This window comes from Lactuca saligna, chromosome 5 (genome assembly GCF_052625555.1).
Source record: "Lactuca saligna cultivar CGN05327 chromosome 5, ASM5262555v1, whole genome shotgun sequence".
Taxonomy (NCBI): Eukaryota; Viridiplantae; Streptophyta; class Magnoliopsida; order Asterales; family Asteraceae; genus Lactuca; species Lactuca saligna.
The window spans coordinates 207628381-207643900 of record NC_136421.1 but is presented as its reverse complement, the minus strand read 5'-3'; the positions used below and the strand labels follow the sequence as shown (position 1 = coordinate 207643900).

The 15520-nt window shown below is 36.4% G+C and overlaps 1 protein-coding gene across 2 annotated transcripts; it reads left to right on the top strand.

Annotated features, from left to right (window-relative positions):
* Positions 1–8302: 8302 nt before the first annotated feature.
* Positions 8303–11160, top strand: LOC144998691 (RNA-binding protein-like protein). 2 transcript variants are annotated; one of them, XM_078958424.1, is made up of 3 exons: positions 8303–8579; positions 9974–10337; positions 10429–11160. In XM_078958424.1, exons 1-3 carry the CDS (start codon positions 8408–8410, stop codon positions 11012–11014), a joined length of 1122 nt encoding a protein of 373 aa, XP_078814550.1. In that variant the 5' UTR covers positions 8303–8407; the 3' UTR covers positions 11015–11160. The 2 variants fall into 2 exon arrangements, with proteins under 2 accessions (XP_078814550.1, XP_078814551.1); XM_078958425.1 differs by lacking the exon at positions 8303–8579 and adding an exon at positions 9275–9806.
* Positions 11161–15520: the final 4360 nt, after the last annotated feature.

The following is a 15520-nucleotide window of genomic DNA, read 5'->3' as shown; positions in this document are numbered from 1 at the left end:
ATTTAAATATATTTGCAACCAAACCAAAATTTCTCCAAGATGAAATAAATACATATTTTCAATACCACTTTTTAAAACATATTTCTATTTTATGCAAAAACAAATATAGTCAACAAAGTAATCGAATAGTTGATTTACTAACTCTCCAATGTTCTAAGGTAGCTTTAATTGGTTTCCGATTTTTCTTTAAGTAGCGTTGTAATATCGGAATGAATGTTATGACTACTCGCCGAATTGATACACGTATGCATTTGTTTCAAGGATTACTCGAGTAACGTTGAAAGATACAAATTTTTGTTTTGCTTGAAGGGCCTAATGATTATTTCATCTACGAATAAAAAATTTATCTTGGGATATCATTTCCAATGACCAAAGTTGATGAGGGTGACATTGAGGTGAACACCATTTAAGAATATTCGGATTACACTAAGGGCGTGTTTGGCACGGAGCTTTTGGAAGCGTTTGGGAGCTTCTAGCTTTTAGCTTTTGACAAAACGCTCTAGTTTAAACAAAAAACTTCGTTTGGCAGTACGAGCGTTTAGCTTTTAGTTTTAACAAAACGCTCCGATTTTAAAAGCTACTTCATGTAGCTTTTAACAAAACGCTCCGGAGTTTTTGAAATCAATTTCCATAATTACCCTTAAAAATATATTTATATATTTTTTTATTTTTAATAAATTGTCCTTTTATGTAATTTTATATATTTCAAAAGCTTCCAGCTACTTTTGCCAAACATTCATATAACAAATAAAAGTTACAGCTTCCCGCTGCTAGCTACCAGCTACACGCTACCAGCTAACCACTACCCGCTTCCAGCTAACAGCTAGTTTTGTCAAACACGCCCTAAAAAATAACATGCATTTCTATATATAGGTTTATGTTATTGTATTTTTATTTTGTAATTAGAATCAAATATAATATACATATATTTGGTTGGATTTAAATTTATTCTTTTTAAATATTTAAAATCAGATATTCGAATATTTGATTTCATAAATCATGTTTTAATCTAATCCAAACTTAAAGTCTTCCCTAGAGTGTTCCACCAACGAACAACGTCACTTCTGAACTGATGCACTAGAAATATAGTTTGTAGGTTGCCTTTGCAACCACATGTTATGAAGGCCAACTCCATTTCCGAGATCCACTCCATAACTCCAATCAAATCTTCTTTCCCAGTGAAAGTCGATGGCTTGCAAGTTGTGAAGTCCTTATACTTGCAGTCGTTCCTCTCGACCCCATCATCTTGGTTGTTCCTCCTAACCACTGGCAGTTCAACTTGACCAACAGTCCTACTCTAGTTCCCTTCCTCCAACTGCCCATCATTCAATTCGGGCTGTTCAACAAGCATTGTAGGTTCATCCCTATTAAGCAACAGTTTCCTCATCTCCTCCCTTTGTTCGGCCATCATAGCCCGAATCATTGCATGGACTCGTGCCATTGCGATTGGCTCGGGTGCAACTGCTATCGTCGGCGCAAGCTCGATCACTTGTGGCTCAAACCGATGGTTTCCATTAGCATTTCCTAATCTGCTTCGAGTTCTTACCATGTCGATCCATACACCAATTTAAACGTACGGTGTGTAGTGACGAGAATTTAGATAGGGAAACTTTATTTATGATTGGCGTATAAATCTCATTATCATCCCGATAATTTATATGTCAGTTCTAATACCGTAATCAAATGTTTAGAAATCTGAACACATGAAATTCTCAGATCTGGTCGGCAACTGACCATAGATCCGATCATATGATAGCATCACAAAGCATCACAAATCATTTAGCACATAAAAGCATGTTAGACATTTTCCCTAAATATGCTAGTGCTCGTGTCTATTCATGTGTACCTAACATATAATAGACACACTCACGATCATCGTTTAGCATTCTAAGTTTAAGTCTAGAAATAAATCCTTATTCCTAGTTTGCTTAAACTAATGCTCTGATACCAATTGTGACATCCCTAAATTTACGGTTATTTTAAAATTTTTATTTATGCTTATTTTAAAATCAGAGTATCGCTTTTAAAGAACAATGTTGCGGAATTTTGTTCCCAAAAAACATGATAAATGTTTTATCAAAGCATTTTAGAATAAATGTATTTGTTTATATTAAAACATTTGGATGTCATTATCAATACAGAAACATAAGCATAAACAGACATTACATTCTTTTACACTAGTGATTTACATATCATTTAATCTCTCAGTGTAATGTAGTTTTGTATCGACACCTATGATACAAATAAACTGAGTGGGACAGGTTGGGAAACCTGGTGAGTACATAGGGTTTTCAACCCACAATAATAAAGTTATTATGTTTAATCATCAAACAATAAACTCAATTACCCATCCTCATTATCTTCTTTATTGTAACGCCCGCAGATCCGGGTTAGTCAATTTAGAGGCAATAGGGGTCGAAAATGAGTTTTCGACAAAAGATTATTTAGAATAAATAATCTTAACCAAATTTTAGAATATGTCACAAGGTTTCCGTACATATAAAGAACGCCGAAATCCGAGTTATAACGAAGAAGTTATGGCCCGCCGAAATTTTACGGCAAAACTGGCATGGCACCGGAAGACGTAAATAGTGAATTTACGATAAAAGACTTTTTAGCCTTAGCAATCTAAACAAAAGTCGTAGAATATGTTAAACTAAGAGCGTTGATAAAAAGAACGCCCAAATCTGACTTCGTATGAGGAAGTTATGATTTTTCTAAGATTCGGCTTAGCAGTGTACAGCCCGAAACTCGAATTTTAGTTCGAGCGATTTTTGGCTTACATGAAATAAATGAGATTTGAAGATCTCATTAATAGGAACTCAACGGTAAAAAGACAGATGAAAACGGAGTCCGTATGAAGGAGTTACGAATTCTTCGCGGTCATTTAACAATCTAAACGCCTCGTACTGTTAAATTTAAGATCGGTTGAGAATTAGCCGACGGAGTCAAAATGAAAGTTGTAGATATTATTTTTACCTACGCGTGGATATAAAGAACGTCAAAAACGGAGGTCGTATGTGAAAGTTACGGATTTTAGAAGTCGGAAGTGTGTTGTGCGAAAATGGGTGATGTGGCACAATCTTGGCCATTGCTTTCTCCCCAAGTCTTGCCACTAGATGGTGACATGTGGCACCAAGTTCAGCCATTTTCACCCTATAAATACCACCTCTCCCACCCTCATTTTCTTCACACCTTTCCCATTCTTTCTTCTCTTTACTCTCTCTCTAGAACCTCTCTCTAGCCCCGAAATCCCCCGAAAAGGCTAGGGAACCTCCCTAGCACGAGGCGGAAGCCCCGGAGTGCTCGACGGCTCCGAGAAGAAGAGCTTTTCGGCTCGGAAACGCTGCTCCAAGCAAAGCCTGGTTTTCTATAAAACCCGCTGTAAGTGAGCTACGCCTACGCTATTTTTAATATAGTTTTTATTTAATTATATTAACGTTATTAAGAACATATAATAAATACTTGGGCTATTATTATGGGTTATGTAAGTATTTTTTTAACACTTATATAATAGTAATAATAGCTAGACTATTAATTAGTCTCGGCGAATAATAGACTAAAATCTATTGGTGATAATACTAGGTTTCGTCGAAGGAAATTATTTTAAAGTAAACGAAGCGCTGTCCGAGTACCGAGTCACCACCTTCTCAGGTGAGTGCATAGTCCCTTTCATGAACATGATTTTAATACAAGTATTGATTGAAATATTAATTATATGTTTATGTGCGAGTTAATTGATGTTGCTTGAAATTCGTGTTAAAGAACATACCTGATTATATTTGATAATTTAGGATAAAGAGTAGACCTAAATTAAATATGAGGAATATTGGGTAGTATATTCTTACGAGTACAAGTGAGTTAAACTCAGAGAATAGAAGTTAGTATATGTCACTTATCCGGGAGTATGGATTAGACATAGTCATTGTCCCTAGTCCAAGAATATGGATTAGGCATAATCATTCGTTAATCCGAGAGTATGGATTAGCTATTGTCCCTAATCCGAGAGTATGGATTAGGCATAATCATTCATCTTTAATCCGAGAGTATGGATTAGTCATTCGTCCCTAGTCCGAGAGTATGGATTTGGTAAATTCGTTCATTTCTGATCCGAGAGTATGGAGTAGGTAAAACGACTAATCTTAGGTCCGAGAGTATGGATAGCCTCGTTGCGAGGATCGACGGGGTGGGATAAGAGTTGTTTATATATATGTATGGTGAAATTGTATATTTTGTGAATTTTAAACTATATATATGGTATAACATTGTGGGATTGAAATCCCTATGTACTCACCAGGTTTCCCAACCTGACCCACTCAGTTTATTTATATCACAGGTGTTGATATGAAGTCACTTTACACTGAGAGATTTAAAGAGATGTAGATCACTAGTGTAAATACATGTAAGTTCTGTTTATGCTTATGTTTCTGTATTAACGATGACATCCCAAACGTTTTAAGATGAATAAAAATACGTTTCTTCGAAAATGTTTTAATAACGTATTTATCGTGTTTTTCTGGGAACAAATTCCGCAACCTTTTTATAAAATGAAGTACTCTGATTTTTATAAAGCATAAACAAAATCGGTCTTTTCTGGCCGTGAAAATGGGGATGTCACATTTATTCTTAAATATCTTCCTTAAGAATCATCTATTCTTCATTATTTATTCCTAATGATTGTCCTAAGGAATAGGCATGAAGTCCCTCGTTGTCAAGGTTTATATAACAGGCACTAAGTCCATAGTTGACAGGGTTCATCTAGCATGCGCTAAGTCCATATCTGTCAGGGTTTATCTCATTTATTAACAATATTATTTTAGGGAGTCCACCCGCAATACATGTCAATGGGGGTTTTTTAGAGTACACCGGGTGAACACATCATTCACAACACCTACAGGCTGCGAGCCTGCTAGTGTTCCACTCGACTGTCTAGAATAATTTGTGGTTGTCATCTATACTCGGCTAGATGACGGGGTCATCGCTTGGGTCATCGTTTGACTTATCGTTTCTCACTATCTTTTACCACTCATATATCATCGCTCATCATTCATCTCATCTTTAATCTACCCATCTTTTACCTATCATAATTATAAGTATAAAATACATATACAATTTAAAACAATTAAAACATGTATATTTTTGTTCATCCAGTACAAATATCAGGAACATAAATAATATGCACACATAGCACGTAATTTATATTAAATACTTCATATCTATGTGTAATATGAAAATAACTATGCACTCACTTGTTAAAGTGATGATTCCAAACTCGGACAGCGCTGCGCTTCTTAACAATATAATTTACTCGACGAAACCTAGTATTATTACCACCAGATTAGTCTATTATTTACCGTGACTAATTATTAGTCTTAACATTATTATTATTATATAAGCATTTAAACAATATTTTCCAACCACTATGTACAGACAGGGGCCAGACATAAAACATCGGAGGACATAACCATTTTGGCATATAACACTTATGAAATCCAACAACCCTATGCGACCCTTTAAATCAGATTCCACGTACCGCGAGTAGTTAAAAGGATATTACAACGACACTTATATAAGTGATAATAATCGCTCAACTATTTATTATAAGTTCATAATAACAATACTAATTTTAAATATAAGCTATATTTAAAATATGGTAGACATAACTTACTTACAAGGGGGTTTTTGCTAGGAGTCGGACTCTGCAAGGGCAGGACTTCGTCGCTGAATCTTTCTAAGAACGATTCTTGCAGCGGTTCAGCGTTCACCTTATTATACTAAAACTATAGGAAACGAAGTGGAATCACGAGGGACCGAAATGCTCGGGTGATAAGAAGAGAAACTATTGAATCAAGAGAATTGTGCAAGAAATATGGGAGCCCAGAGGCTCTTATTTATAGTAATTGAATTTTTAAAAATCACCCTATATATTTACTTAAATGACTAGACACCCCTTTATCATACTATTTAAAATAGATTTAATGATATTTGTACTAAACTAATGTCGAAATTACTCAAGACTTGTTTTATAACGACCGCATCGTCGATACATTTCTGATGATATATATATATATATATATATATATATATATATATATATATATATATATATATATATATATATATATATATATAAACTTTATTTTAATATGTAAATGTGCTATTAAAAATTATATTTCGTTCATACGAACTCCGTCTTTTACGTTCTTTATATACACGTGTAGCTATCGACGAGATCTACAACTTTCGTTTAGACTCCGCCGACTAATTTTGAATTTATATTTTTGTCCATATTTTTATAAAATTAAATGATTTTGCTACAATCATAACTTTCTCGTAAGGACTCCGCTTTTGACATTCTTTTTCTAAAAATTCTTATTTTAAGGAGTACTACGATTTTCTTTTTGGTCGCATTAGCTAAAAGTAAATTATTCTCTTTGTAGCTTTTAACGGCATACATTCGTTATACGCAACTGACTTTTATATTTTATAAAAATCATATCTAATTCATACAGATTCGGATTTCGACGAAATTTAAATTTTTGGGATCGGGACGACGTGTACTTCCTAAATGTGTGTGTGTGTGTGTGTATATATGTTTTGGCGCATTTATTTTTACGATTTACGGACGATTCGACTGATTTTTCCTATTTTTTTTATATTATAGTAATAATCATGAAACATCTAATATTTAAATAATTCTTTTTTATTACGTCAAATAGGTTACAATTGTTAGCCTTAACTATTACTTTGGTTAAGATTATTTATATTAGATAATAAAAAAATCATTTGTAACGCTTATTATATCGTAATTAACTAGCCCGAATATGCGGGTGTTTCAACCATCGACAGATGAAGCGGGGGTCGATGGAGGCTGGTGGGAGGCGGTGGATGGAGGGTGGAGGGAGGTGGTCGATGGAAAAGGAAGATATGTGCAGACAATGTGCAAGAAGAGAGAGTGCGTAAGATTAATTTATGGATTTTAGATTAATTTGTAATTTATATTTTATTGGTTTTTGAAAGGGTATTTTTTATATCAAATTTACCTCCAGGTTTCATTGATAAAAACCTAAAATGCCATTAAACTCACTTTTAATCTAAACCATTAAATTTTTTGATCTAACACTTCACCTTTAGTTATTGAGTTTTCGGGAAACCTTGAGTTATCAAATGATCATTTCTCTCTCTCTCTCTCTCTCTCTATATATATATATATATATATATATATATATATATATTTCTCTCTCTCTCTCTCTCTCTATATATATATATATATATATATATATATATATATATATATATATATATATATATATATATATATATATATATATATATATATATATATATATATAACTTATCCAAGCTTCATAACAAATTTGAGTCCAACCACCATCATCCTAAGCATGGCCACCTTGACGACACCCATCACCACAACAATAGCTTTAAACTTTTTGTCATGATTTTCCTGCTTGTGTTCGAGACTGATGTGATCAACACGACACAAAATGAAATCTTGAATCAGCTGATCTTCAAGCCTTAACATCTTGATCTGGTTGGTAGTAATCTCGTCTCTATTATCACAAACAATGGAATGTAGGTCGTTGAGGTTGAGAAAGTCTTGTGAATTTATCAAGTCACGTGAAGGATGTGGTGGAGCCGACATTGCAAGTATTTAGGATTTTGGTCGGAATCGTTTTTTCCCAAATAAGGTAAAAAACTTTTAAGAATATACTACGTTAATGCCCACATGAGTTTGTAACAGAGCTTTATGCCACCATCATCAACACTTCCTTGTCCTCTAAGGGTGGTTGGTTGGTTGGTAGAATTTAATATATGTATTAAATTGGCTTAGGTGGAAGACGAGTCGACTCGTCTATGACTCGATGCTGACTCACCCACTGACTTGCACTCAACACAATAATATTACCTTCAAATGTGGGTTAAAGTATGAAAGTTTACAGGTACAAGTGCTTTAAATGAAATAAATAATAATAAGGGACCATTTAGGGGGTGTTTGGCTTGTCTTTTTGATAGACAAAAGAACTTTTTGGAAAAGTTACAAAAAGTTAGGTTTTCCTAACTTTTCCAAAAAATTATTTTTCCTTCTATCCAAAAGTTACTTTTAAAATATGTTTACCAAACATCTTTTGCCATTTATCTTTCCCAAAAAGAACTTTTGCCTTTTTAAAAGACAAGCCAAACACCCTTTAGACAATTTCCTAAATTTTGTTTATAATTTGTGCACTTATAATATGATGAAATACTCGACCCGACTTGATCCGGAAGTTCAATCCATTTGGAGCGAATTGCAAGTTATGATTAGGGTTTTATATATCGTCTGCTGTTACGGAAGACGGTGAAAGAGTGAACGGAGCTGAAGAGACCTAAAGGGAGAGACAAGCAGGAAATGGGTTCGCGAGACAAGGATCCAACGACGCCTCACCAACCCCTTCTAAGCAGCCTCGTCGTACGCCCGACCGACAGCGGCGGTGGTGGTGGTAGCGATTATGAGCCAGGCGAAGTTCGCCGCGATCCGCCTCCTTATTCTCGTTCAGATCGATTTGCTGAAAATAACCACGGTTCGTTCTATCGGTTCTTTCCCTTTCCCCTTTTACTCGTTTTCTATGTTTTTCTTTAAATTGTTTTTAAGCTTAGATCTGCTTTTATGTCTATTGCTATCAGAAATCGTTCATATTAGTAATCATGAAGCATATATGGTGGTTGTTTCGTCTCTTTGTGTTCCCAAATTTTGTATCCGTGTCGTTAATACTAAATTAGATTAATCTCCTGTATGGAAAAGGTAGTAGAGGTGGTCTAATCTTTCTAATCTTTCTTTCCGTACAAAGCTAAATCGAACCAAATGATTTTTCATCAACACGCTTTTTCTCTGTTCGCTTCTCTAATTGATACGTGATGAAGCAAAGCAACCCTTACTTGTTTTGAAAACTAAGTTAAAAATTGTTGAAATTGTGCTCACAGGAGATAGAATTCTGGGACAAATCATGTTTATTAACTAGAGTTACTAACTTAATCCATGAGGGATTTGAAACCTATGAATCAAATCAATATCGTTGTTTGTTTGAAACTTCCATGGTTCTAGACTTCTAGCTTTGCTTGATGATGATATTGACCTTTTCCTTATACCTTAGGTTGTGTGGAGCAGTACTCATTTGGCGTGTTATATTTGTGAATGATTTTGCTATTGTGTTTTACAGCTGAGAAAAGACGGCTGGTGCAAGAACTTGAGGTCTTGAGGAAGCCAGTTGTTTTGATTTGAATGCTGCTATATATGAATTTGGTTATGGGACTTGTTTTTTGGGTTTTGAATTGGGATATTAATTAGGGTATTCATTCAAATGGGATCAAAAGCTGACATGGGGGTTTTACATGATTGGTAATGATGTCTGCTAAAATACTTATCAATACCTCTTGAAGAACTTCCTCCTGCTACTTTTGGGAATAAGGAATTTGGATGCCATCATCAATTACTGGAGAGTGTGCTTTTCTGATTGGTTCAAAACCACTTTCATATTATATAATAGTTGGGCATATTGGTTTTTTGAACAATAGGGTCACTAAGGTGGTTAATTGGTTTAGCTTTTAGGTGTAGTTTCCATCTCAAATCAGGGGAAAAAGATGCTCTATACGGGTTGTAGTTTGCTTCCTTACATTCTTTTGGGTCTTTTCTTGAATATATCTCTATGAATCAGCAGAGGGGTTTTGATTCTTGAAGAAAGTGAATAAATGGGTTGTGTGTGAGTTTTACTGTTTACAATTAAGTATTGGGTGTTTGGATTAATGAAAAGGTACATGAAGAGCAAATTAATGGAAATCGGGTGTCTTCTTTGCTAATTAATGTTCTTAAAAGACTTGGTTAAAGTTGATTCCATTTGGATTTTGGACAAGAAACAAACTTGGTTTTTCTTCTTGGTGTTACTCTGTTTTAATGGTTTGGGTTTAACTGGCTTTTCAGGGTATAGAATGCGTGCAGGTTCTGCTTCTCCTGTTCGCCGGAGAAACGGCAGCCACCACTACAGTCCCGACTATGATCATTCAGACGGCCCACCGCCGCCACCGCCACCACCACCTCCACCCCGCCACCGTGGATTTGGTAGAGGGAGAGATTCCGGTAGGTTTCGTGACCATTCGCCACCGCCTTATGGCCGCGGCAGGTTTGGTGGTGGCGGCAGGTTTGGCGGTGGCGGCAGGTTCGATGGCGGCCCTGGTATGGGCCCGGGTGGTTTCCGAGGTGGTGGTGGTGGTGGTGGTGATGTCATTCCTAGAAACAACCCTAATGTCCGTCCACGTGAAGGTGATTGGATGTGCACAGATCCCACGTAAGTAAATTTAAATTTTAAAATTTAAAATTTAAAATTGCACAAAATAATAAAATACTAAAAAAGACGTTAATTTTTGTATCTTTTTTAGATGTAATAATCTGAACTTTGCAAGACGGGAGTATTGCAACAACTGCAACAGGTCCCGCTATGCGGGACCCGGGAGTCCACGGAGGGGCTACCCGGGGCCGCCACTGATGGGGCGGCGGTTCACTGGACCGCCACTCGACCGGTCACCGGGTAGGTCATTCAACGGGTACCGATCACCGCCTCGAGGCTTTGGAAGAGATGGGCCGCCTAGAGAGTTTGGAATTGGTGGTCCGATGAGACATGAAGGAAGGTTTCCAAGAGATCATCATAATCATAATCATAATCAGAGGCCGGATTACTTTGAAGATGAGATGAGAGAGAGGGGCAATAATAGGTTTGATCATAGGCCAATGGTGCCACCACCCGATTGGGGAAGAGAGAGAAAAGGGTACGACAGGCGGCCGATATCTTCGCCACCGCCGCCGGCGGTGGGACGTGGTGGTGGACGGTGGGTGCGTGATGAGAGAGAGAGGAGTAGGTCGCCGGTTAGGGGTGGACCGCCGCCACCTTCGAAGGATTATAGACGGGATGCGTATGTGGATAGGGGACGGGAAGATCGAAGGGGCATGGGTCGTGATCCGTATTAGATAAAAGATCGATTCATGTGGTTTTTGTAGTTGTGAACCATTACTATTGTGTGGTATTGAGATGTGTTGAAATTTGGTTAGATATTTGGTACATTTTAGTTTGAGAATATCATGCATCTTGATGACAAGGGGTTTTGTGAGAAGAAGACTGCTGCTCATTTGTTTAATATGCATGCATACATAGTAACATACATACTTGGGGTTTTTTCAACTTGCATATTCAAAAAAATGGTTCTTGATTTGATTGCTAAAATGATCATATTCTAGTAAACGAAATAACAACTCAAAGTCATATGTAAGTCAAGCGGCTGACTTCAACGATGCATTACATGATTTGACTCTCAGAGAACATAAGAGCATTGGGTGTGGGCAACAAGATGCAACACCACCTCATATGCTACATAAGTAAGTGGTGTTATAATACCAATTGAGGAAATGGGTAACAAGATGTAACACCAACTTTTTGAAAATTAATATTTTTATTTTTGTATTTTTTTTCACTATTTCGTTTTTTTTAATTTTTTTTTGTTTTCGTTTTTTTTTTCTTTTTGCGTTTTTTTAATAACTAATATATTTTTTTTATAAAACATATAATTTTAAAAACAAAAAAAAGATATAATATTTAAAATCTAAAATCCGATTACAATTAAAAAAACATAATTTTAAACCTAAATTAATAACTAAAATAACATTGAAATCACTACTAAATACCACACAATCAACCCAAATATTTTTTCCTAATTTGTTCCTTCATTGCTTGTAGCACCGCTAGATCAGCAGGTGCTAAACCATCCTCGCTTGTCCGAAGAATTGACAACTGTTGTGTCATTAGTTCCCTTTCTTTTTGCTCCCGCTTCTCCCGTGCCTGACTTTTCAGAAATTCCAAATGACGACGTTTCAACTCATTTTTTTCTTTTATTAACAAATTATGTTCGTCGAATTTCGCTCTCATTTCCGCCGCATCTTTTGCTCTCGTCTCCACCTCCTCCGCATGTCTTGCAGCGCGCCTCGCTTTGTCGCGTCCGGGCGGTCATCGTGGTGGGGATATCTCTTGGATATCATCCGGGATCTCATCATCATCGGCGTTTAGATCGATGTTAGTCCGTGCGTCCGACACGTCGACCGAACTAGAATTGCGAGACCTTTTGGATTGAACCTCCGACGATGTAGGCGTTTTATTCCACTTTGGATCCGCTCGCAACAATTCCCATGATTTTTCAAAGTCGAAAACATGACCCATTTCGACCCGATATTGTTCCTTCGCAGCTTTGAACAAATCAAAGTCGTTGGTTCCACTTTGTTGTTGCGCCGCAATCCGGTTGTAAATACCGTTGAATTTGCTGCACCGCTTACTTATCATACCCCATTTGCTGCTCAACATGTCGTTGCGATACGGATTTTTCTTTAAAATAGCGTGAAACTTGTCGAGCACCGCCCCCCAATAAGCTCATTTTTTCATTCCATTTCCACGAAGTTCGTCCTTTGAAGTAGCACACCAAGCCGCCGTCAAAGCGTATTCCTCCTCCGGTGTCCACCATTGTGGAACGTCTGCATTTTCAGATTCCACCGCTATTGATTTCCCTTTTGATTTTCCTTTCCCTTTCCCTTTCCTACTACTTCCCGCTTCCACTTGAACTGTTGGTTGTGTTGTAGGCGACGGTTGATTTGTTGTTTGTTGCATCGAACCAAAAGTAGAGAAAAGATTTTGTTGTAAATTTGGGTGTTGACCAAATTGATTTTGTTGAACGTAAGGTGAGTTGGGAAATTGCAGTGGCGGTGAAGTGGGATTGAAAGCAGCACCTTGGTATGGTATTTGTGGTGAACCCTGAGACGACAAAAGGTTAAAATAATTTTCGTACCCCACAAATCCGAGAGGCGAGGTTGTGTTTGGGTTTGATGAGGGAGGGGGGTGTTTGGGTTTTGCTCCATTTTTTGATTAACAAAGTGTAGAAAATATAGAGAAGATTTTAAAAAGATATGTAAAGTGTAAATTAAAAAAGATTGTATATATATATATATATATATATATATATATATATATATATATATATATATATATATATATATATATATATATATATATATATAGGTAAAAAGTAAAAAAAAAAGTTTTTTTTTAATTGAATTTCGACCGTTTCAAAACGGTCAAAAAAGCAACGGTAAAATCTTCGCGTTTCAGTTCGTCATAACGCCCACAAGAAGTGCTAGACGAGATGCAACGAGATAGGGGGGGCGGTGTTCCCCCCGTCATAACGCCGTCGTCGGCTGCCACGTCACCGCGTCGCTTCTCGTTGATGTCCCATACCATTTAGTCTAAATAAATCAAACATATGTCCATCATACGACAAGATGGATAAAATCTCAAATCTCAAATACAATAGAAGTAGAATACAAATCCAACGTCAGATAACTAGGCTTCTTGCTAGGGGTGATGGTCGTGTTGTGTTTGGGTTTGTTGCTTGGCGGGTTAGAAAGTGACCTGTATAATTAAAGGTGTCACATTGTTTAACACTAACATGTATCTGCCAAACATGAACATAGTCTCCTACCCTGTTTTATTATAAGCGGTTGTGGGTCATATTCGAGAGTTCATGTTCACGGGTCATAATCTGGTTAGCGGGTCCCCACCTTGTAAGAGCATTTATGCATCACATTCATTCATTTTTAACATATTTCACACTATTTCTAAAGTTATTTGCCTTTATTTTAATCAATAAAAGCTTATATTCATAAGAAAATTTATTGGTAGAAAATCTTATATTAAAAAAATAGCCGATTCTACCAATGGGCTATCGTGAAATGTGGAAAGGATTAGGATTTAGGTGATTAAACGTGAGATGGGACAAGAAAAAGAGTTCAAAACTTGTATGTCGGCATGTTAAATGAGATTTACTTTTAGGGTATTACGTATTCAAAAATGACAAAAAAAAACCCTAATATAATTAAAAGGGTTAGCAAGTCGACCCGCAAACCTACCTACTAACCCGAACATATCACGTTCATTATAAGGGTTATACGGGTCAACTGGAAAATGACCCAAACCCATTTAAGGTCACCATAAAGCTTTTATTTATGTATGAGGTTCGTGTCATATCGAGAATACCACCCTTTATTCTAGCTACACATGTTGAATAAAACAACACCTATTGCAAAGTAAACTAGCAAATTAACACTTTTAACGATGAAATTCAACAATTATGTTGTCAAAACAAGTTCTTCCTTTGATTATTCCTCTATTTTTCATCTATTCTCTTATCGATCCCACAAATAAACCCATCACTTCCTTTTTGTGCAATGCCATGATAACTGCTCAAAGTTGCTCTTTTAACCACCTTATATGAATGTATGGAACTTTTTCTATGTTGTATTAGATATAGATGTATATACAATGCGATTGAAAACCTTTATTTTAGATGCGGCTGTATATCTGCTTACGCTTAAGCTCTTATGACTACTGTAATTAGGAATAGTCAAATCGACTCCTAGAGCATCCTTTAGAGTTCTAACATGACCATAATGCTCCACGACCTACAAAGCACCCAAAAAATGCATAGGTAGGTATAGGTCCATTCCAAACATGTATAAAGTCTTTATAACTGATAAAATGCATGCAGTAAGTGTATGAATGAAATATAATGCAAATCAATATAAAAGTTTAAAATAATGTGTGAAAATACAAATAACATGAACTCAAATCAATACTAAACCGGTTAGAAACTATAGAATATCTGAAATTGAAATGTAACGTCCCAAAATTTAATATCAATTTTTTAATCTTCTTATTAATTGAAACATCAAAATCATGGTGTATGCAATGCGATAATCCCGAACTCTTCCCCTTTGATCCGGAAGTACCTGAAAACCGTAAGCACGAAGCTTAGTGAGTTCCCTAAGATACCGCATACCATACATATATGCCATCTCAAGGCTGTGTCGGGTCTAGTTCACCCCCGAGTCTATTTCATTGCCGAGTCTATTTTAACTCATATGTCAGCTCAAGGTTGTGCCGAGTCTATTTCACCCCCGTGTCTATTTCACCCCTGAGTATATTTCAACTCATATGCCAGTTCAAGGCTGTGTAGGGTCTATTTCACCCCACATACATATAGCAAACATGCACACATACATACAACACATACAACAAGAGTCACAAAGACTACAAACACATAACATATCCTCGTGTCTTATAGTATAGTGAGAAAACTTACCTCATTCTGCTGCCAGTCAATAGATGCTCGGGCTGTTGAACTGGAGAATCCTCGTACTAACCAACCAAATAAAATCCCAATTAATAATTGGGTCACAATCGATAATCGAAAATCTAGTTCATTGGTCCAACACCCACGATAAAAGACCATTTTACCCTTTCCTCACTTGGCCCAATATTCGAGGCCCAAACAAAAAGTCCAATAGTGGCCCAATTTCCTAAAGGTTACCCAAAGCCCAATATGGGCCCAGATCTAAAAGGCCTAAAATCTAACAATGGCCTAAAGTCAAAAGGCTAGT

Coding starts and splice junctions, on each gene's coding strand:
- LOC144998691 (XM_078958424.1), top strand. CDS start 8,408: ATGGGTTCGCGAGACAAGGATCCAACGACGCCTCACCAACCCCTTCTA. Junction 8,580..9,973: donor ATTTGCTGAAAATAACCACG/GTTCGTTCTATC, acceptor CTGGCTTTTCAG/GGTATAGAATGCGTGCAGGT. Junction 10,338..10,428: donor TGGATGTGCACAGATCCCAC/GTAAGTAAATTT, acceptor TATCTTTTTTAG/ATGTAATAATCTGAACTTTG.